The sequence below is a fragment of the Sturnira hondurensis genome, unplaced genomic scaffold (genome assembly GCF_014824575.4).
Source record: "Sturnira hondurensis isolate 20B ecotype Veracruz unplaced genomic scaffold, ASM1482457v3 Scaffold0006413, whole genome shotgun sequence".
In the NCBI taxonomy this organism is placed as follows: domain Eukaryota; kingdom Metazoa; phylum Chordata; class Mammalia; order Chiroptera; family Phyllostomidae; genus Sturnira; species Sturnira hondurensis.
In genome coordinates, this window is record NW_028079044.1 from 17,954,726 (window position 1) to 17,978,820 (window position 24,095).

At 38.7% G+C, this 24,095-nt stretch overlaps 1 protein-coding gene across 5 annotated transcripts in view; it reads left to right on the forward strand.

Annotated features, from left to right (window-relative positions):
• Window positions 1-24,095, forward strand: part of EXOC6B (exocyst complex component 6B) — a 584,426-nt gene that overhangs the window by 428,802 nt on the left and 131,529 nt on the right. For 4 of the 5 annotated variants that reach the window (XM_037048101.1, XM_037048102.1, XM_037048104.1 and 1 more), the window contains one exon: window positions 6,411-6,484. In XM_037048101.1, the coding sequence (XP_036903996.1) occupies window positions 6,411-6,484 (74 nt within the window). Of the gene's footprint in view, window positions 1-6,410; window positions 6,495-7,906; window positions 8,201-24,095 lie in introns of those variants that run through there. The other variant, XM_037048103.1, reaches the window with a different exon arrangement.

Below are 24,095 nucleotides of genomic sequence, written 5' to 3' on the forward strand. Positions count from 1 at the left end.
ACTTCATGAAATGGTAGGGACTTATGTCATCTCTTTCTTTAAATCATGAACAGAATTGTTTTCTAGTTTTTTTTCCACTAGATTAATTTTATTGAACTGTTTTACTAATTTTTCTTATATGTTAAGCAAGGCATAGAAATCAGCCTCTCCCGTGTTCTATGTTAATTCCTCACAAGACGGCTTCCCACTCCAGGTGCAGTGCGCTGTTATTGACCCCAGGTGCTGCAGGTGCCTGGACCCTTGTTTCCTCAGCGGTGTGAACAAGGTACAGGCATCTGGTGATGGACTGGCCTGTTCGCAGCAGCACGGAAGTGTCTTCGTGCTTGGGGCCATTTCCTCGTTTATAGGGGATTAATTCCTTATTAATGAAAAAGCTATGTGTGTCTATCCTAGTTTTCAGTTGTCTTCCAGAGCAACAGGAGCTTGGAGAATTAAACTTTAAATATTATTTGTAAATCAGGAGTACTGGTTTGGCATTTGCTATCATACTTTATTACTCTCGGTTTTCATCAGATTTCTTTCACAGAAACTTTGAGAATAAGTTCAAGTTAGCCTGTACTATTCTCTGCTCTTCTTGATGTGGAAGAGCTAGTGAGTTACATGGAAAAAGCAAAGAATAATTTACATCACATAGTCATATCCTAGATAAATAAAGGTAGCTCTTTTTTTATGATCACATATCCAAAGAAGCACACTTGCACAAATACAGTCAGTTGAATCTCCAAGGAGTTTTTCCCTCCCACAACCCCTCCCCACACCATCCCACCTCTTCTCTGTCTCCTTGATATCTCACACCTTAATTCCCACTTCCTTCTGTTCTGGCTGACCTTTCTCTGACCATCAGGGCCTTGAGTGAGTTCCCTGGGGAATCCGCCAACTCCTCTCTGTAATTAGCTTAGCGGAGCCACTGTGAAGTGATGCAAGAAGGCTTAGCTTCCCCAGAGCCACACGTTGTAGTCTAGCACACTCCGTGTCTGCTGCTCCAGGGAGCCAGGTACCAGGAAACCATTATGTTAATACAGCAACAGCAGCTCTTATTTTTTCAGTCCCACAAAAACCACATGTGACCTGACATGATCTTAAGACATAAACAACTACCCAACATAATTTGGGCTCCCAGGTACTGAGTTTTCTTTCTCACCTGACTTTTTGGCCCAAACCAAATCTCTGATCCTTTCACTGAGGGATGGGGATGCCATCACGCCCACCATCTGGTCTGGAAGTTTACTGGGAGCAGTAGTATATGATGTTATTCGAGGACCTTTGGTTAAAACTTTATCTACTGTCATTTCAACTTTTATTTGAACATATTATGTTTACTTCCAACAGTTTTATTTTACCTATTTGCTAAGTATTGTACTAGTTTTGTTTTCTGAAATAAATTTTACTTTATTGCTCATCTTCCTTTGAAAATTACTCTTGTTCTGTGGACAATTTGCAGAGATTCAGAAGAATTAGTTTTATATTTTGTTTCTCAAAACTTGCTTTTGATAAACTACATAATGTCCTATCTAGTTATACAGATTATAGACTAAGACAGTCATTTTGGTTTCTCAAAGTCCCTTATAACTGACTTAACCATTTTTTTCTAATTAGGGTTCTGTGCTCTTTATAAAATGTATATTTTGTTTTCTTTGGCCAAATGCAAATGTGCCTGATCATTTTGAATTAAAAATTTTATTTTCTTTCCCATCTAGGTGACAGTTAGTGATTTTAAGATCAGCCTTCAAGAAGTCTAGAAAGCATTATTGAAATTAGTGGAATTGCTCCTCTTTTTTCTCTCTTTTGCTAATTTCATTTCATTATAATATGAAGATTATTAGAAATGTAAACTATAGGACATTTTTGGGAAATTAGTATTGTTTTCAGAAATGACTGTCACACCTCATAGGTTTAATGCTAGTGAGAATGTGAGGGAATGTTGGGTATGTAGTTTAAGTAAAATACTTTTTGGTGTGATTTTCTTTTCCCACTTAAACCTTCATTTAACAGTATGCCGTCTTTCCTGTAACTTTTACACCTCCTTTTTATTTTTTTAAATGAAAACCTTCATTAACTTCAATGACTTGGCAATCTACCCTTTAAAATATTTTTCACATTTGCAAATTGATACCAGCTTCGATTCTGAGAGTTCATCTCTCAACTAGACAAGGGCAGGGAAGAGCTGCTGAGGAGAGGGGAGCTCTCTGCAGTGTGGTTCAGTACCGTCCATCGCCGTGCCGGTCAGGGGCTTTGCTAATCTTGACAGGCTTTCCAGTATGAAGCTTCCTTGTCAGCCTCACTGGAACCTTATCTCAGTGCCCAAGAGATGGTCAAAGGTAAGGTCTGGTTCTGTGCTAACAAGCACTCTGATTTCCTTGCAACACTCAAGCCACTCTGCAGAACTCCCGACCCTGGAAGCTTTTGTGTTGGCTTCGGCCATTTAGAGACTGGAAACCTACCACAGATCTTGGAATGCAGAGATAAGTCCAGAAAGGGGCTTGTGCATTGTGCCCTATATATCTGTTGGTCCCACTGGGCCACACTTGCATACATGTTCCCTGTTCTGTGGTGTCAAAATAAGGAAGGTTTTCATTCATGACTCTAAAGAGAGGCTTGCGTGCACGTATAATCAGTTTCTAGAAGCACCAGTGTATCACAGCAGATTGGGAGCTTCTTGTCCCCTTCTTTCTATCAGGCAGCATCCAGGAATTCAGGAGTGTAAGTCAATCCCCGTTGCTTCTAGTGATAAATCTTGAACAAGTTGTATCTCTAGGCACTAGAAAAAGTACTACTAAATCAGCACCAATAAATAATTTGGGGTGTGTGTGTGTGTGCCTGTGTTCTTCCGTTTTTTTTTCCTCTTATGATAAAACTGGTCTGGAATCATTTTTAAAATTTAATATAAAAAGATAAAAGGTAAAAGATAAAAGGTAAGTTTTATAAAAGATAAAATTTAATATAAAAATATAAAAAGAATAAAGCTCTCTTACAATCTTCCTCTCAGTGACAGCCTCTGTTAATATTATGAAATGAGTGCTTCCTGTCCTGTTTTCTATGCATTTTATATTTTGTATGGTTGAAATCAGGCTATATACAAATTTTTGTGTTTTTTAAAAATATTCACATTTTCTTATGCTATTAATGGTTTTGATATATCTAAAAAATTGACTCTAGGACAACAATATGCTTTTAAAGGTACACTGAGTCACAAATTGCATATCAATTTTATGCTTCTATTGAATTTTTAAAATAATGCCAAAGAAAATTACTGTGTTGTGCCGAGTATACTAGTAATTAGTCATATTAACCTCCTTTCAGTGAAACACTTAAGCATTTGCTGGTAATAAATTTGCAATGCCAGCTCATCACTGAGTGGTAGCTGAACTTCTAATGTTTTGTCTCAGATATACAACTGTTTTTTAACCTTTAGTTACCAGCCCTCTGAGAAGTCAGTGAAAGCTATGAATCTTCTTCCCAGAGAAATGCATATTCACACTAAAAACTAATTGTAATGATAATGAGTTAGGATGTGCCAGGCACGCTGCCAACTGCGTTACCTGTGTCATTTCACAGTCCTCAGAGCAGCACTGTAAGGTGTAAGGGGTGCACTATTAGCCTTGTTTTTGAGATGAAGACATTGAAGCTTTAAGGAAATTAATTTTCCCATGGCCGAGGAGCTAGGCACTGGGGTTCAGACTCTGATATTTATGACTCTAGAGCCCAGCCCCTTAATCATTGTGCACCTCATTTTAGGGAAATTATAAATTCCTAAAGCCTGCTTATCAATATTTGTGTTAAGGACACCTTACCTGTTGCAATCTAAGGATTTCATTGGCAGTGAGGTGTTTGTGTGATTAATGAAGGTTGCTATTTTTCTAACTTATTTAATATGTAAGTATTTGTTGAACATTTACCATTTGGAATATTCATTAGTTTCCATGATATAGCCCTTACTCTTGAGGAGTTCACTGTCTGCACGGGACGACAGCAGTCATGAACATCAGACAATGAGAAAAATAACAATATGAAGTTGAATACGTTGTAATGACATATTTCCATGGCTATACATGAAAATCAATTGCTTTACATTGTCATACCTTGATGCAGTTGTCACTCTTTGACTCTCTGATTTATAAAAGGAAAGTCAAATCTGAAAGGCCACTGTGTCTTCTGGGAAGCTAGAGGATTCAGTGTGTCATAAAAATGAGGTCTATAAAGTAAGACTCTGAGAACTAAGGATGCACCACATCCAGAATCCTGAGTGGTTTCATCAGCATCATCTGTGAGCCCCAGGGACCATGGCCAACACGGAGATTCGAGAATGTTTAAGCTAGCTCTCAAAGCATGTATCATAGGTGATTCTTTGGAGCTGCACATTGTAGGCAGTAGAACACCTTGCTAGTTGCTGCATTTGACTCAAGTAGGGTTCCTGCCGAGAGAGGGCTGCAGTGCTTCAGATCGTGCTGCAGAGCCTCGAGTCATGCAGGAGGAATAATGGTGATTTCCTGACTGTGGATGAGACCATGTTGTGTGGGAAGCTTATTTAAGCGGACCACCTGACAGTCAAGGCTGTCAGAGTGGCTGCGGCTGTAATTCAAGAACTGCTTTCTATGGGAGCATGTAATGGGAAATCTGTACATGTGACTTGCGCAGCTGCCGTATGCGAGGTTATCATAGATAATGGCTATTATAAAATATGAAGGGTCGATTATGTCAGGCTTTCTACTAATAGGGTCCTTACCAATTCTTTGTACAGTTTTAGAATTTTAGTTCTTCAAAACTTCAATCATTTGGCCTATCTATATGGTAGAATTAATTTAAAAATAGCATTGGAATTTTCTTTTCAAAGCAAATAGAAACTTAGTTATGCTGATCACAATATATAGTTTGTCTCCATTTATGAGTCATTTTATTTGAAATGTCTAAAATAATTAGATTCTTTTATGATATTCGTTTTTAGTAAATTGTTTTAAATTTTATTGTACACACTGTTTTCATAACCCCTGCAACTAAACTTGTTAGCATTACTTTTGAAGTGAGGCAAGGATTTTGTGAAAACCTGTTATGTCTATGAAACCCCTAGATGGAAAATATTTTTAAAGAACGTAACTTCTTATCATTGTTCACCAGTCATTTGAATCTATCCACCTACCAGTTGTTTGAACTAATTTTCCAGACAAATATGCAAATGTCTTGATGGATTTTATTTAATTTCAAAAGAAAAATATGAGACCGACTTTATAATTTCTTAAATTCATTCCTGGGGAAAATATAATTGAAAGGAAAACATTCCTTTTCATATTTTCTATGAGCAGATCCTTGAATTTTTTAGGTAAATGGTAGATTGGTGTTAAATGTCCATCTCACTTTGGGTTCACAGAGAGAATTCAAGACATAGTAACTGTCCACCTTTGAATTAGCTGTGTATGAGTTTGCACACATGTGCCTGTGTGGGGGGCTTATACCAGACCTTTTGATTTCATAAAAAGTAGGCTTAGGGACAATAAAATTTGACATTCTTAGCTGTTACTAGCATTTGTCCCTATAGCCCTGTGCAGTTATCTTCCTGTAACGATGCAGAAGCTGGAGTCATAAACTGAGCATGTCCCCAGGGCACTGCTGTACATTGTGAATAGCATTCACAGGGTCTGGTGTCTTTGACCTAAGACTAAATTGGAGAAGAGGGAAGAGAAAAAGAAGTTTTGAAAGTGGAATAGAAGTCAAGAAGAAAAAATATACTAGAAAGACAGACCTGTGCAAATGTTCCCTAAGTTTTTGAAAAATGATTTATTTGGATGGGCCTTTTCATATGAGCGACTGTTCCTTTGCTCCAGAGTCAAATCCTGTATCGGGAGCCTCTGCTGCTGGTCTGTGCGTATGTGTGTGTGTGTGAGTGTGGGCAATAACGCACTCATGAGATAATACAAATAATCAGTGAGGGAATAATTAATGATGTGGCAGGGAATATTTTTTGATAAATGCTTGGGGAATGAGGTGACAGGCGTGAAATTGGAAAATTCCTTCAGCGATCTAAAATATAAATAGCTTTCGGAACTGAAAAGAGCTTCACAGCTGAAGATTTTATTGTGTTGAGAGGAAAAACTTTTTTCTCTCCCCCACTCCCTCCTCCTTTGCAAGTTGTTTGTCCATTCACAAAACAAATACTCTGAAGCCCAGCGCGGCTCATGGGAATAAATTTCAGGTCGAATTAGTACAGTTTCCTTGCTGTCAGGATGCTGGAATTAATGGTGTTTTGATGACACAAATTTTGAAGGGCAAACAAAGAAGCTGAAGGGAGAGAGACATGACTCCTTAGAAGCTTGGTCCTCCTCTCCCCCAGCCTCTCTTGTCTTCCCTGTCATCCGTCTGCCAATCTCCCTGTCCATGGTTAGTTAAAGGCGCTTTTTATCCTCTTTTCTTTCCCACAGAGTTTGCCAGATCCGGCCCGGTGCCTGGGTTCCAGGAGGACACGCTGCAGTTGGCCTTCATCGACTTGAGACAAGTAAGTCTTTGTGTTTTTGTTTTTTGTTTTTCTTTTAAGATGTGTGACTGAAGACCATCAGGTCTTAAGAAAAAGGGGAGGGAAGGGGGATTGGCGTTGGCGATTCACACTGGAGACCTATGGGTTTTTCTCTGTGTTTGAGGCCACCTCTTTTATTTAGCTATCTGGGATCCTTAGCTATGGTGGAGTTAAAGGTTTTGTGGGTAGAAGGGAAGGCAGGAGGTGGGAGGAGGGACCCAAAGAGTAGAGGGACTCAAGTGACCCTCAAGTGATGTGACCCATTGTGCTATAGTTGGCTTCTGCAGACACAGCGAAAAGATAACTCGGCAAACCAATGCTAAGCAGGTGCACTGATGCAGAGACTGCCCGCCTAGAGAACTTTTGTTTGCAGATAATGAGGGCAGCAGCATTTAAGGAAAATGAAATGTTTTACATTCTGGATTGTTGGTTTGTCTTGTTGACGTGTTTCTGTTGCCTGAAGTCTTCCCATCTTCTCCTTCGTGGAATGTGGTCAGCCATGAGTGACTAAGTAGTCACTTTAGAAGAATTAGCAAAGGCCCTGACCACCATGCTAACCTGACAGGCAGCCCTGTTAAAGTAACTTGATGAAAGCCCATCCAGAGGTATACCTGAGCTTTACAAGCCCATCAGATAGAATGAGTTGTTCCGTAGGGCTGTTGCCTGCGGGTTGGAATGGTGGGTGGGCCTTGGTGGTTTGGGTACAGAGGACAGGATGGGCGGGGGCCTAAGGAGGGAGAGAGTTAAGTGGGCTCTGTCATCTCTTCACTCTGAAGATGGATGGGGTTGGATAGAAAGTGTGAATGAAGTAAGAACCAATGACTGATGCTTCTCTCCTATTAAAACAATCTTTTTTTTGGTCTGTTTTAAAAAAGGGGGCTGGCTTTGTTTCTCCTGCCATAATGATTCAGTGCCTTTTGTTTTCAGAGCTGACATAGTTTGCATTCTGAAAACTTTTAGATGCCCAGGGTATTTCTTAAAGCTGTATCGGTAGTCTCCTTACCACTGTGACTCGATTCATGCTGGAACAGCTTTTAACCCATAATGGATGGCTTGAGCTACCCCCGAATCCATGTGATGAGTGGTGTAATCTGTCATCTGATGACAATTCTGGAAAGCCCTGTTAAGCAGAAAACAGAATATTGTGTCTCTGTAGATCCGCCAAAGTTTGAGGATTCCGGCCGCGTCCCAGAAACGTGTGTCAACTTAATATTTGGGGGCCGAGGTGGGGGTTCTCTTACACATAAAGGCTTTCTCAGCATGGTCGTGAATGGAGCGCAGTATCTCTCTACACGTAAGGGTTTCCACCTGTGGATTCAGCCGCTCAACTGAGACATTCAAGTTTTAACCCCTTGGCTGATGTAAGACTGAACGATTGGGATTTTGCTTTAGGGTTTTGTGGAGTGGATCTTTTGGACTTTTCCCCCTTTTTCTTCTCAGAAATTTCTGAGCCAATTGGCTTTCTTGGAAAGCAGAAACTGAATTTCATTGGAGAAACACATCTGAGGAAAAAAAATTCTCCCTTCTCACTATTCATGAGAAGGCAGTATGGTCATTCTGTCTAGTTTATAGTTCAGATCCCTATGGAAAGCAACTAGTGTTCACAGAAAATGTTAACTAAGGGAATAAGTTAGAAACACAGCCAAAGTGAGGCGGATCTGAGCTGGGGATGCGTGCCCCGGTGTTCGTGAGCGCTCAGTGAGCCCTGTTGTGTGTGCTTCCGTTCCTGTGTTTTGGCACATTGCTGTTCTCCAGGTCCTTTTATGATGTTTTAACCATAGAACCCGAAACTTAAAACTTTGCTAATAATGAAAGAGTATGTCTCTTCCTGTTGAATCTGTCACCTAATTTCTATTAACATCAGTCTCTATTAAAGCAGCTTAAATTTTTTAACAGAGCATTTGAAAAACTTGACGAGCTCTCAAGCTGTAGCTCATTATTGGGAGGACTCAGGTAGACTGAATTACTGTGAGAAAAATCATCCTTCCACATCCTGTCCCGAAAATGTTGATCTCCTTGTAGTTATCTTAGTTATTCTCATAATTTATTGCAAGTGAGCATCTTTTTAAAAGGAGACTTTTTTTTTTAACTGTAGAGATGTTCAAACTAAACAGAAAGCCTGGGAGTATGTTTCCAAAGGAAGCACCTTGACTTCAAATGAGGCATGATTAAGCATTCTTGAAAATGTGTCCTTTGCATGTGCTCTTCAGAATCCTAAAATAGAGTTAAAGAATTCGGAGGCTGGAGGCTAGTCTTAAAAATCCTGCAGTATAACCTTTGGCTTGATACTTGAGTCACTATATAGCACCCCGGACTGTGCTTGAATTTGTTCCTTGAAGACAACTCATTGGTTCAAAGCAGCCGGGTCTGTCCACCTTAGGATCATCTGACTATGAGAAAGGTATTTCTTAAGTTGGCTGAAAACTGTCTCAGTTAACTTGGACTCTTTATGTTTTTATTAATACACCCCAATTTGGGGGATGGGTTTTTTATCCTGATTTGTCAAGCTTCCTATCTTGTGATAATTGAGTCTTTTTCAAATGTAGCATTGTCACCTATTCCTTATCTTGTCCTTATGTGGGTGATTTTGGCCCAATTTATGGACCAAAATTGGAAACTTGACTCTCTTTGGACTCTGTTTTTCTTTTAAACATATTAACAACACAGATTTTGGTCAATTTTATATATTAGACTATCTAAATCTTTTATGTTTTGATTTAGTTATCCACTTCATTAACTAAATTTTATGTCCTTTATAAGTCCAAGAGGACAATAAACAGGAATGGCAGATGTCAAAAGGAAGAAGTTAAAGTTAAGTTATGGGTTTCACACTCAAGCAAAAAGGGGACTTTTTCCCAGTCTAGTGAAGCAAGGACGTTCTTTCACTGTCGTGGAGTGTGTTTGCCTCCCTGGTGTCTGAGGAAAGCATGCTGGGCGCGCTTTCACGTTCTTTTGCTTTAGAGTGTTTCAGATACTATCAACTAGATGATAATTTTTAAAATATTCAAAACATGGAATGTGTGATGAAATCATCTCTTTATAGACTGTAATAGCAGGGTGTCATTTAAAAGCTATAGAATTTCATTAGGGAGCAAATTAGATGTGGATAGCAAAACTACTCATCCTTTCTCTTTTGTCCTGTCTATTCTGATTTTCCTACTTCTTAAGGAAAAAAGTGATGTGACATTTTGAATATACAAGCTTTCATGATATTTTACATGCAGAACACTTGAAAGTTACAGTAAATTTACATACATATCTCATTTGTCAGATTTCTGGGGTTAGAATATCTGCTGTTAATAATAATAATGTGAATCAGACAATAAACATCAAAAATCTCCTTTTTTGCCACTTTATACTTTCTGTATTTCCAAATTTATAAAAGTAGTATTGTACTACAACTTCACATTCATGTACTAGGCATATGTGCATATTTATATCAAAATCCAAATTTGGGTTAATAGTAAATATTGGGAAGGACACCCTAAGGGTTCGCTTATGAACCACCTTGAAGTGACATGTACACTCCAAGTACTAGTACTTGCTGGCCTAAAATAATGGGGAGTTGCAGTACAAGGCCAATAGTAAATTCTCAGGGGTTATTTCATTTTTTAACAGTGCTTTGGTTTGTATTTTGTTGTTGTTGTTGTTAAACATTCAATAGATAATGCTGATGAACACCAGAGCTTGAAGTTCGGTTAACTTTTATATTTCAATGAATCAAATTCTGAGTGGCTACAATGAACAAAACACAAGCTAGATATGTGGAAATACACAAACAAAGAGGATACAGCCTCTGCTCTCCAGGAGTAAAGAGGTGGTCAGCAAATACTTGACTCTAACATAAGACACACTGTGAAAGTATGACATTCGCAGAATGAAGCCATAAGGTATGCTTCAATTATTTCTGCAGCTTTTGCTAAAAAAAACACATCACTCCACAATGTATTAGCTTAAAATAAGACCCATTTATTTAGCTTAAGTTTCTAGAGATTAGCAATTTGCAGTAGGTTCAGTGGAGCTCACTCAAGTTTTGAGGTCAGTTTGCTAGATGAGCTAGGGGCTGCCTGGTCTAGTATGCCTTGGCTAGGCCACCTCTTCTCTGCTCCATGTGATCTCTCACCCGGGGGCAGCCTAGACCAGGCTTATTTATCTGACATCTTGACAGGGTTCCAAGAGAGCAGGACATGTGCCTTGAGGCCTCCACTTGGAACTATGCTGTTGACTACAGCTATGCTGTAGTCCTAAATCATCTATGCTGTTGACTACAGCTAGTTACAAGGCTGACCCTAATTCAATGAATGGGGAAATAGATTCCAACTTAATACTCTGGTTGGTGTATAAGACTTTTATGTAAATGATGCAAAATAAACAGTACAAGTCAGGAGCAAAATTGTATGCATAGGTACCAAAAGAGGCCATGAAATAGATTTTTTGTAGAACTAAGCAATTATAAAATATTTCATGAAAAAGGTGAAGAATTAAACAGAAAGTTAGATGTTGATGGGTAGAAGTTATTTCAAGTATAGAGAATAGGTAGTTTTAAGTCTTGTTTAAAAGTCTGTGTGTTTTTCAACAACCAATTTGAACTGAACATACAAATAAGATATATATATATGTGTGTGTGTATATATATATATATATATATGTGTGTGTGTGTGTGTGTTGTTGAAAATAAGCTATGTAGTGCTCATCTGATTGTAAAGGAAAAATATGATTTCAATAGAAAGTTTGGAAAATACAGAAAGGTTGAAACAATAGAAGAAATATTTTCTTCAATTTTTTTTACCTGTATGTAAGTTTATAAAAAATCAGGTTCATACTGTGTGTATAATGTTTTCAACCTGATTTTTATTTACATAACATTATTAAACTGGGACAATTCCAATGATCTTAATTTTTAAAAATTTTATAGTGGAAGTATTTTTATAATATTAGGCCTGAACATTCACATGTTTCATGATAAAAATATATAAAAGGGTGAAAGTCTCAATCCTGGCTAACAAGTTCTTCTTCCTAGAGCAGCTGCTCTTGCTAACTTTTTGTGTATATTTAGAAATATTTATACATATAAAAGTAACTACAAATATATGTTCTTTGTTTTTTCCTTTAGCAGTGTGGCTCAGAAAGATTTCAGTGTCAGAAAGCCATGCCTCCTCATTCTTTTTCAGTGCAGCATAATATTTCACTGTGAAATTTTCATGATTTTCTTAAGCAATTCCTACTGCCTGACAGCTGGCTGTTCCCAGAGCTTTTTTTCTACTCTGCTGTTACAAATGACATTCCAGAAAGGCACCTTGCATACACACACTTATTTTTATCTGTAAGTGTGCCAGTCTTAAATTCCTGGAGTAGATCTGCTGGGCCAGAGCATGTTCATTTGTCATTTTTATAACTACTGGTAAAATTTTCAGCCCAAGTCTTTGCTCCAAAAAGTATACAAAAATGGGTGGCAGACATTTAAAATAATTGTTTGTTACATTATTGATCTTTTCATACCTAATTCTTGACTTGTGTTTTCTATCATTTTGCACCTGAACTGCTGGCCTAAGCTGAGTTCAGTGTCATTTGCAGCCCCATGAGCCCACACCACCTCTCGACCTCTCCATCTCATACGTGGTTTTCTTAGCCTAGCTTTTTGTTAAGTCTGCTCTGTTTCTCTGGCTTTATTTTGTCTCTTTCACACCAATTCCTTTCCTCTTTGAGTCAGGCTGGTACGATAACATCTTCTGATTTTGTATCAGTCACATAGTCTGTGACCATCTTCTAGCACACTTCACCGTTTCAGGTATACCAGCAGTATCACAGTTTCCTCTGACTTTAGGCCCGAGTTTACAGAGCTTACCTTACTCTCAGGGAGAAAGACATGTGGCCATCGAATCCTCAGGCAGCATCTGCCAGAAGGCCCATAGAGAGACTCGCTGTGCGCCGGGCACCCAGTAGCCCTTCCTCCATGACTCTGTGTATGTGATTTAACCAGGGTCTAGACTATCTTCCTTTAAGAATTAGGCTAATTTCTCAGTGGATTGAGCATGGGCCTGCGAACCAAACAAGCATGGTTCGATTCCCAGTCAGGGCACATGCCTGGGTTGCAGGTCAATTCCCAGCACCGGAAGCACAGGGGGCAACCGTACATTGATGTTTCTCTCCATCTCTCCTTCCCTTCCCCTGTAAAGATAAATAAATAAAATCTTTTAAAAAATAAAAAAAAAGAATTAGGGTAATTTCTTTTTTTGGGGGGGAGGTATTTTTTTAATATTTTATTTATTTATCTTTAGAGGGGGGAGGGAAGGAGAGAAATATCAATGTATGGTTGCCTCTCATGAGTCCCCTGCTGGGAACTGGCCTGCAACCCAGGCATGTGCCCTGACTGGGAATTGAACCGCGATCGTGTGGTTCGCAGGCCGGCGCTCAATCCACTGAGCTACACCAGCCAGGGCTCTTTAATTTCTTAATTTCTGTTTTTTTATTCTTATTTTTGCTGTTCAGCTTCCTCATGGTCCTTTTTTTTTTTAATGTCCTATGCTTTTCCTCAGCAAATGCTGCTTGTTGCGGGCTGCCCTGAGAAAGTTCACATTTCCATTATTCACATTCATTGTAAGGGACTCTCAACTTCCCCAGAAAAATTATTTGTGTTATTTGTGTACTGATTTAATTTATAGCTGTTCATCTTACATGTTTGACTAACAGGAAAAGGTTTGAGTACGTTCCTTTCTTCAGTAATATAACCTTTTCTGTTCTTGGTCCCAACTGTTAAATTACTTACAGCATACGCAAGTTTTATAAAGCTGAATGAACTCGACTGTGGCATTGCCTCAGATCTCCTGAATGGAAATTGTTGGCAACAACTCTTATAGCAAAGCTATCCCAAGATATCTATGGCTTTTTTTAGATTGAGCTGGTTACATTCCCTCTAGGCCAGCTATTCCCCAATTTCTAAACCTTCAGTCTAAAGTAAACACAGTGCATTTCCACCGCACACACTTAACCTCCCTTAAAAACAAACATAGGACCTCAGAGAAATAAGTGTATACTTCTTTGGAAATGTTGAACAAATTCTGATATGAAATTATCACCTTCAGTTTGTGAACATCAGGTAATTGCCTAATAATTGCTTATATTTTAAACAATCAGTTTAAAATATCAGTAGAGCACTCTACTATATATTATATAAATCAAAAATAAGTTTTCGATATAAATCAGAAACTTATTTTGTCTGATATACCACATATCAACATAATATATAGTCAGTAGAATTTCTTTTTAATATTTCACTCTGGCCAGTCTAATCAACCCCCAGTGAGGAGGCTGGTGTCGGGGTGAGACAATCTCACACCTTGAGAGACCTCAAGTTATCAGTGTTCATCACAACTGTTCAGCTGTGTTGACAGGAAGAAAGCTGTCTCCCACTTGTACTTCCTAATGCTTGTTTGTAACCTACTGGTGTAATTTGGAGGGTTGGTTTTTTGTGGGAGGGGCACCTACAGTTTTCCCTAGTATTTACTGAGCTGCTACCAACAGAATCATGATGGAAAAGACTGGAGGCGCAGGGAAGGGGGTAGTGCGGGCAGGTGTTCGTGGAGGGACAGTCTTGGTGGAGGGAAATAGAGTGGCGTACAGACCCTCTAGCACTAGTGTGTGGATCAGTGAGGCTGCCAGGGGATGTACTCCCCATGTGCTACACTGAAGTATTTTGTTGGCCTTCAGATTGTGTTTGGTCTTGAATATCCTGTAATACTGGGAGTCATCTGCACCAGAATCCGAAATCAAACAGTTTGACAACACACGGAGTTGGAAGATGCCATTCCTGTGACTAGTGTGGGTGGAGGACTTAGAAAACACATCATCTTGGGAAAGGTTACCTGTATCACCCATACAGTGGCATATCTCTGTGGACAGCCAGTGTATGTGGGTAGATGTCCTTGTGTCACATCCCAAAAGCAGCTGGTGATTAGAAGAGGATGCAGTAAGTAATATATCAGACCATTCACTCAAATCTTTCTTGCTGTATGGAGCCACTAAAAGTTCCTGCAGACCACAGTCCATGTCTTGACGTAGGCACAGCAAGCATTTGGATAAAACATACACCACCCAGATCAGAAAACATTCATTTATTCGCTGTTCAGCACTCTGCCTCGCACTGTTGCAGTGGGTGTAGCAATATAATGGGCTTAGTCCAGTGACCAAAACCCGGTCCCTGCCCAAGAGAAGCTTACAGTCTCGTGTAGTTTGCCCTTGCTTGTAGAACAGGCCTTTTTAACATTCTACTATTCCTAAAAATCTCTCTTCAGGTGGCCTTGGAGCTTTGAGGGGATGCCACTTTATCTAGATTTTGAGTTTTTGTATTGATGTTGCATTGTTCAGTTTTAGGGGCAGCTGCCTAGTTTTCTGGAAAGATCCCTGGGAAGATAAATCTGCTGTGCACTGATACATGGGCTTTCAGAAAAGAGCTTTTAGCTGTGGTTTGGCATCCTGACATAAATAACATGGTCAACTTGAAATACTTTAAGAAGTGGCCCTTTGGTTTTTGAAAGCAAGGTTTTCTAGTTGTAATGACAAAATTGTTTTGCCCGAGTTGTTCTGACAGAAACCCATAACTTGGAGAGTGTTACTTCTAACCCCAGACAAGCTCTGGCATCAAATGATCCCTAATTTCAAGCAGGAGAGAGTCAACACCTTTGGGTCTGAGTCAATAAAGAAATATGTAACGTTTGTGAGAATAGACTCCACTGAGCCAAAATAAGTAGTGAGCGACACATTCTGGGATTTACAGAATGGAGAAGAGTCTGTTCTTGAACCGCTGAGGCTCTCTCTCACCTCATACCAGCCCCTTAACTAGGACGGAGGTAAGCTCGAAAATTCTGCCTCAGAGCTCTTTTTTTAAAAAATTTAATGCAGCAGCTTTTTTTCCCCAGGCCAACATCTCATGAAATAATATCCAAGCAGAGCACAGCTCTTATAGAGAGTCCGTAAGGTGTCATTTTAAGTGCTAAGTGTTGACCCGGGTATTTAATGGGCCAAATGGCATCATAGCGAATGGGGAAAGTTGGTTTCTACTCATTATCCTCTCACTATGGAAACCATTTTACCAACTCATAGATCTAATTTCTTAAGTTCTCATGGAATTGTTTCAGGAGGTTGGGAATAAGAGGGGAGGGGACAAGTACTAGTAGTGGATGCTAACCACACGGAGACCATGGTAATCTTATAGAGGCAGACTTCTCATTTGTTTTTTTTAAACAGCGAATAGCTGGGGTCCTTGAAGGGAAGGTGGGAAGTCTGATCAGTTCTACAGTGTGGTTTCCAGGGGCTTTGCTCTTCCTCAGAGAGGAAGTCACCCACTTAGTAGGAATGTAGGCAAAAGACACTCAGTTCTTTGCACAGTTGAGCTTGGTAGAGAGGTAGCTTCTGAGCCACTTGAAGGGCCTCACCCTTCAGCTAGTTGGTCTAGAAATGCCGACACATGATGGCAGGCACTGTGGGCCCCATTAGTCCTTAAACTGTATTAATGGCAGATGTGCAGAGACAGACATTGGTGAGGGGCCTTCAGTTAGGAGCAGTTGTAAACCATTTTTTGGTTAGCAGGAGACAAAGCACCAGGCTTTTGACATATTTAACATGAATAATACATTGGTTTTGGCCTTTGACACGCGGGCCTCCCAAACTAACGTTACCCTTCGTTACTGCCAACGCATATTGGCACGGTGTTGGGTTGATGGGGGTCTAACCCAGGGACAGCACTCTGCTGCTTAGAGGTTCCGCCAGGGGATAGAACAGCCTTTTCCAGCAGTGTGTCTCATCTGTGACGACCCTTCTACCCTTTGCTCCAGTAGAACAACTGTAACTTTTCATGCGGGCATGGTTCCAGCATCATTTTAGATAGCCTCATAGTGACATCTATCAGTTCAAAAGCTAGAGTTTCATTCAACTTCAACTCTTATGTGAAGAGCTAATACGCACAGCATACTGGACTATCTGGCAGTTTCTGTTAGCTCATGAGCATTGGTGAGCCTCTCAGCTGCATTCTAAGAGACCTAGGTAACCTGTGAGGCTAGCTGCTAGGCTTCCCTGAGGCCCTGGATCGCTCTCTGCTTCTCCCAATGAGCCATGCCTCAGAACCTCTGGAGGTTTGCCCTTTATTTCCCCCACATAGCATGAATATGCATACTCATATATGACTATTTGGAATCGCATCCCTGGAATCTGACAGTCACATATTTAGGAGAAAGTCATCACCAGTGAATATCCCTGGGAGTAGCAGTGGTATTAGAGGTTGTTGTGGTAATGTTGGCGTAATTAAAGCCTAATAGGTTATGAACACAAACGTCATCTCTATTAACTACACTGTCTAGTGTCTACTAGAGGACACTCATAGGCCAAGGAAAGGGCAGCAGAGCCAGGCCTTGGAACTAATTTCTGACTAACTAGTGCATACTTCTGCAAGCCGCTGGAGGGCAGCAGAGAGTGACAGCAAAGGGCTAGATGTAGGGAATAGGGGCACATTTCAGCTTGCCAAGAAAGAAGCCCCCTTAGCTGTGAGAGAATTAGCTACCTGGGAGCCACAGTTACACGCATAGGCCCTGGGGATCAAGAACCAAAAAGAGCATCCAGAACCCTGATTTGAAGGTTAAAACAGTCTGTTAGGCAATTCAGGAACCAGGAATGGGTAAGGAATTGTGGTAAGACTGGCTGTGAGAGGCGAACCAGACAGCATTAGTAAAGGTAGAGAACCAAAAGGACATTCTGAAGTGCCAGGTCCCAAGGATAGCAACAAAGATGGAACAGGAACCAAATGAAAGAGAGAACTACAGTCAGAGGTAAGACAGAATGCGTGAGTTGAGGAGGCAGGGGAAAGATGGATACTCTGAGGCAGCCATACCCAGGAAGGAGCCTTGTCAGTGGCGTATCAGCAAACAGGGAGTCCAAAGGGACCAATTTCAGACACAGCCACACAGCCATATTTATTTATGGGATTCTCGTCTCTTAAAGTAGCTTCTCCTTGGTTATCTAGGATCATTTCTTTCTTGGTCTTTCTTGATTTCAACATCAAATTAACTTGTAGAGAATGTGGGGGTGGGGAGAGAGAAAAAGAGAGAAAGAGAGAATTGAACTTGGGCATGGAGCCCTCTGGATTGTGTTGGTATGAAAGGACAGCTCACTGTTCTTGGAGGAGCTTCTGAGGTTTCCTCTTTGTGTTTGTGCTATACCATTTGCTAAGACTACCCAGTAGAAAAGAAAAAGTGGCTACTGACTCCTTAAATAGGCAAGATCCTCAGTCAATCCGAGGAAGTAGGATCTGTTCCCAGTAGGAAAGCAGAGGTGTTGGAGTCGCTTCTAAATGCCGAACCCTTAGCAGTTGTCCAAACCCCTTAGGTGTGGGGAAAGGAAACTGCCTTGGCCTGTTAAATTTCTAGTATCTCCTTCGTTTGTCTCAACCCCTTAAACACCAGGAAGATGGGATTCCTGTACCTGCGATTTCCAAGAGCCCTGTGCCGAGTGTCAGGACAGCATCATGGTAAAGAAGTTGGCAATTGGGCAGACCTGGGGGACTAGTTGTGACATTTGGCAGATTATTTGATCTCTCTAAGATTAGTTTCCTACTATCTTTGATTATATACTTACCAAATATTAAGTAACATAATTACTTTTATTTGATGCTAACTTTATCTTATTTAATGCTTGTAAGCCCTATAAATTATTATAAATTCATTTTTATATCCTAGGATCTAAAACCTGTTTTATCTTGTTTTCATTTGGTTACTTCATAAATATAAACAGTCGAATGACTAAATAAATTATGATATACCCATGTAAAAATACCAGTCACCAATAAAAAAGAATAAACTATTCAACACATGCAATTGTAAAATGCATATAAAACTCCAGAGCATCTCTTGGGAGGAGCTCAGTGGTGGACCACGGCACGGGGACCCAAGTGACTTCAGAGAAGCACCAGGAAATCCCTCAGGATGGCGGGGTGTTCTTGGTGGTAGTGGTCACACAAGGTGTGTACTTGTCAAGACTCCTGAAACTCTACATGTAAAATACATTCATTTTCTTGGATATAAAATTATATATGATTAAAAATTATTTTTAAAATACGCTGAAAGCTATAAAATTTTATATATAAATTCTATAGCATATGGCACAAAATTCTAGAATTTCTATTTTTTTACACCCTTTATGCCTGGCCTATTTCATTCAGTATAACATTTTGATATACATCCATGTTATTTGATGTGCCAGTAATTTATTTCTTTTTATTAATGAGTGATACTTCTTTACATGGATGTATCATAATTCAGTTAGTCATTCACCTACTGTATTTATGGACATTTTGTTGATTCCAGCTTTGTATTATTTTGAAAAAAGCTCTGTTACAAACATGCATGTCCCAGGGCTCATGTAGACACTGGCTTCTATTTTTCTTGGGTAATTCTAGGAGTGGGATTATTGGGCCTTTAGTAAGTGTCTACTTAACTATTTTTTTAATGTCAAACTGTTTTCCAAAGTGCCTGAACCATTTTTCATACCCACCAGTAGTGAATGAGAGTTTCAGTTTGTTTTACATGCCCTTCAGCACTTGACCTGATAGTCTTTAGTTTGTTGGTTTATTAAGGTATAATTTACACAGAGTAAAATTCATCCTTCTTAGATACACAACTCTGTAAATTTTTACAGACTTATGCAGTTGTGTAACCACCTGCAAAATCAAGATACAGACTATTTCTATCACTCAAAAGTTTCTTTATTCCTCTTTGCAGTGAGTCTCCTCTTCCCACGCCCAGCCTGTGGCAGTGACTGCTCTGATTTCTGATGCTACAATGTTGTCATGTATATGGAATTATATATACAACTGGAATCATACTTTTAATTTTGATCTCTTTTGCTTAGCATGATGCTTTTGAGATTATCCATATTGCTGCATATATTAGTAGTCTATTCATTTTTATTGCAGGATAGTATTTTATTATAGGGATTATTTATTTACTTGTTGTAAACAGTTGATGGATAAAGCCATGGTAAATGTTTGTGTAAAGGCTTTTACGTGGACATATGTTTTCATTCCTCCAGAATGTGTACATAGGAATGGGATTACTGAGTCACATATTAAGTGTACATGACTTTGTAAGAAACTATGAAACTGGTTTTCCAAAGTGGCCTTTCCATTTTTCATGTGCACCCAACTCTCCATATGTGAGAGTTGTATCTGCTCTCATATACTCGATGTTGTCAATTTTGTAAAATTTATACCATTCTAATAGGAATTTAGTAGTGTCTTGTGGTGGTTTTAATTTGCATCCTGGATACAAAACATTATTTTGACTCTGGATGCTAAATATTATTTTGTGTTCTTATCGGGTGTCTGTATGTCTTCTTTTGTGAAGGGTTTATTCAAATTTTTTGTCCAGTTTTTATAGTAATTCTTACTACTGAATTGTAATAGATTTGTATTTATTCTGGTTAACAGTCCATTATGAGTTATGTGTTTGGTAACTTTTTTCTCTTAAGTCTCTGGCTTTTAATTTTCTTAACAGTATCTTTCAAAAAACTTGAGGTTTTTATTATAATAACATTTCATAATGACATCACTTTTTTATGGATCATGCTCTTTCTGTTCTATCTTAATAAATTTTCACCCAACCCTGAGTCACAAAAATGATCTCCTATGTTTTATTCTGGGAGTTTTATAGTGTTCATTTTACATTTAGGTTTCTACTGATACATTTTTAGTTAATTTTTTTATATGTTATAAGATAGGATCAAGGTTTGCATTGGTATGTAGAATGTGCCATTGTTCTAGCACCATTTGTTAAAAAGACTATGCTTTTCTCCATTGACTTGCTTTGACACCTTTATCAAAAATCAGTTGACCTGTATGTATGCTTTTGTTTTTTGATTCTCTATAGTCTGTTCGACTTATCTGTGTATCTGTCCTTTTGCTCTGTCTTGATCTATTATATTGAGAATTGAAATCAGGTAGTAGGTACAAGTTTTCTGTTTTTTCTTCTTCTAAATTGTTTTGTTCATTCTAGGTCCTTTACATATATATTTTAGAGTCAGCTTTGCAATGCATACAAAGTAGCTTGTTGGCATTTTGACTAGGATTTTGTCAAATTCATAGGTCAATTTGGGGAGAATTGACATTTTGACAATATTGAGTCTTCTAATCCATGTATACAGTCTCTCTCTCTCTCTCTCTCTCTCTCGCTCTCCATTAATTATATCTTTGGGTTCTCTCATCAGTGCTTTATAGTTTTCAACAAATATTGCACGTATTTTGTTCAATTTATTCCAAAGTAATTCATGTTTATTGTACATGGTATTGTTCTTTTAATTTCAGTTTTTAATTATTCACTGCCAATGTGTAGAAATACAGTTGGGTTTTGTATGTTGACCTTGAATCTCAAACTTTCTGAATTCAGTTATTAGATATAGTAGTATTTTATACACTCTTAGGCATTTTGGGAGTACCCAAGTATGGCATCTACAAATAAAGGCAGTTTTACTTATTTTTTTGCAATCTACATGCCTTTTGCTTCTTGTCCCAGGCTCTCCAGTACAATGTCAAGTGGAAGTGCTGAAAGAGATATCCATGCCTTACTCCTGATCTTAATAGGAAATGTTCAGTTTTTCATTATTAAATAAGATAGGCATATGTTTTTTATGACTTTCATCAGTTGAGGGATTTTCCATTAATTCTTAATTTTCTTTGAGTTTCTATTATAAATGGTACAACAGTTTAATATCCCATTATTTAATTAGCCATTATTATTTTTGAATCTGTAAGTTGTTTCTAATGTTTTGTTCTTATATTTCAATTTTAATATATGTATTCTTATTTAAAGCCATTTTTAAAATCTAAATTGCTTCTTAAGGTAATTTCCTTGTGCAATAATTATAAAAACATTTTATGGCCTTTAAATATATTGCTGGTTCCTATGATGATAGTGAAGGGTTGTGCCAACTTAAAGGACACTGAGCAGGGTGTTTCTGCATTAGCCTTACAGCAGTCTCCCAAACACCAAGTCTACAAATTATAAATTTTAAGAGTTTTGGTTAAGTTGATGAGTATGAGGGTACCATTACTTTTTTATTTTACTTTTTTTTGCTGCACATAAAAAAAATTCAGTGGCCCCTGAACATCAGTAAAGATATACATCTCTAACTTAACTTCAGTTTATTAAAATCTACTAAAGGCAGCACTGATAGTTCTAAAAAGTTAAATACTAGTATAGAAGCAACAGATAATTAAATGCTAAAGTAAGTAATATGCAAAGCATTGCATGAGTTTGAAGGACGGAGATTTGGCTGTGCCATCAGAAGTGATGATTTTTGCCCCTTTGGTTAATAGGTCAATAGGAGCTAATTTTATTTCTTAGTTTTATTTTGGTTATTTAGTTTTGTAAAAGCATTTCACGATGAAAACATTTGAGATTCACTATTCGTGATATCTGAAAATTGTGATCAGCTGAGGGAATTTACTTCTATGCTAATAATAAAAAGCATTCAAACCATTGTTTGGCTCCAGTGTTACTGCAGAAAAGAGCAAATTAGCATGCTGTTGGCTAGCAAAGTTAAGGTATAACTTCTTTATTGTCTAGATTGTGCTAAAAATATGTTCTAAAGACTTATGTGAAGATTGAAACATTTTTACTGATATGTCCCCTAGAGCAAGGGACATAAAGGAAAGAATAAACAAATGGGATCTCATCAAAATAAGAAGCTTCTGCATGGCTAAAGGAAACAGTATTAAAATAAAAAGAGGAGCAACTGTATGGGAAAACATATTTGTCAATGATACCTCAGACAAGGGTTTAATCTAAAAAATATACAAAGAACTTACACAACTTCACTCTAAGAAGACAAGCAACCCAATTAAAAAGTAGACAAAAAACTTGAACAGACACTTCTCCAAGGAGGACATACAGGGGATCCAGACACACATGAAAAGATGCTCAATATTGCTAGCTGTCAGAGAGATGCAAATTAAAACCACAATAAGATACCATTTCACACTGGTCAGAATGGCCATCATAAACAAAGCAACAAACAACAAGTGCTGGAGAGGTTGTGGAAAAAAGGGGACCCTAGTTCACTGTTCGTGGGATTACAGACTGGTACAACCACTATGGAAAACAGTATGGAATTTTCTAAGACAACTAAAAATGGATCTGCCTTTTGACCCAGCAATTCTACTGGTAGGATTATATCCTAAGAACCCTGAAACACCAATCCAAAAGAACCTATGTACCCCAATGTTCATAGTAGCACAATTTACAATAGCCAAGTGTTGGAAGTAACCTAGATGCCCATCAGTAAATGAATGGATCAAAAAACTATGCCTGGCTGGTGTAGCTCAGTGGATTGAGTGTGGGCCTGCAAACTACACCATTGCGCTTCAATTCCCAGTCAGGGCACATGCCTGGGTTGCAGGCCAGTTCCTGGCACAGGACTCATGAGAGGCAACCATACATTGATATTTCTCTCCCTCTCACCTTCCCTTCCTCTCTAAAGATAAATAAATAAAATCTTAAAAAAAAAAAAACTATGGTACATACACACAATGGAATTCTATGCAGCAGAAAGAAAGAAGGAGCTCCTACCCTTTGTGACAGAATGGATGGAACTGGAAAGCATCATGCTAAGTGGAAATAAGCCAGGTGGTAAAAGATAAATATCATATGATCTCACCTTTAACAGGAACCTAAACAACAAAACAAACAAGCAAGCAAAATATAAGCAAAGAAGTTGAAATTGAGAATAAGCTGACAGTGACCAGAGGGGAGGGAATTTCAGGGGAAAAGGGGAAGGGTTTGCAGGAACAAGTATAGAGGACACATGGACAAGAACTAAGGGGGGTGGAAATGGGAGAGGGGTGGGGAGGGCTGAGGGTGGGCTGGGATAGGAGTAAAAGACAAAACTGTACTTGAGCAACAATTAAATAAATAAATAAATAACTTAATTAATTTTAAAAAAGATAAAAATTTCCTCTCAGCAAAATATCAGTCAGGGGGAGGCCTTCCAAATTCTTCCCAGAGTTCTGATGCTTTGGGCCAGATAAAGCAAGCAGCAGATTCTCTTTAGTGATGGTATGGCCTCCTTATAAGCTATTACTGGCATAGTTTGTAGTATTCAGTGACTTTGGACTGCAAAAGACTTGGAGAGATCATGGGGGGAAAGTGCTTCTCAGAAGCTACTGGTACACCGAGGCCATATTAAAAATTACCATAGGCAATGGTAAACTGGCAACATCGTTGAAAGTGAATGTGTGTTATGAGGGGAGAGGAGATGTAATTATTCTTTGTAGAGTGTATACTGCCTGTCATTTGTGAATACAGTATTGGGGGTGCACATGTGCACACACATGTTCATACATGCTTCCCTGTTGTAAATCCAAGTGCAGTTAGAGTTCCCTATGATGCTCTCATTTGCTCTTATTTTTTTTCCTTTATCACCCCTGATGGAAATCATTAAAAGGGAAAAGGTGATTTTCCATGTATTTCTCTGGGATACCAATCATCTGTCTTTCTGTGACATCTTTTCTTTTGCAGCCCACTGGATGAATTGATGATGAAAGGATACAGTTAAT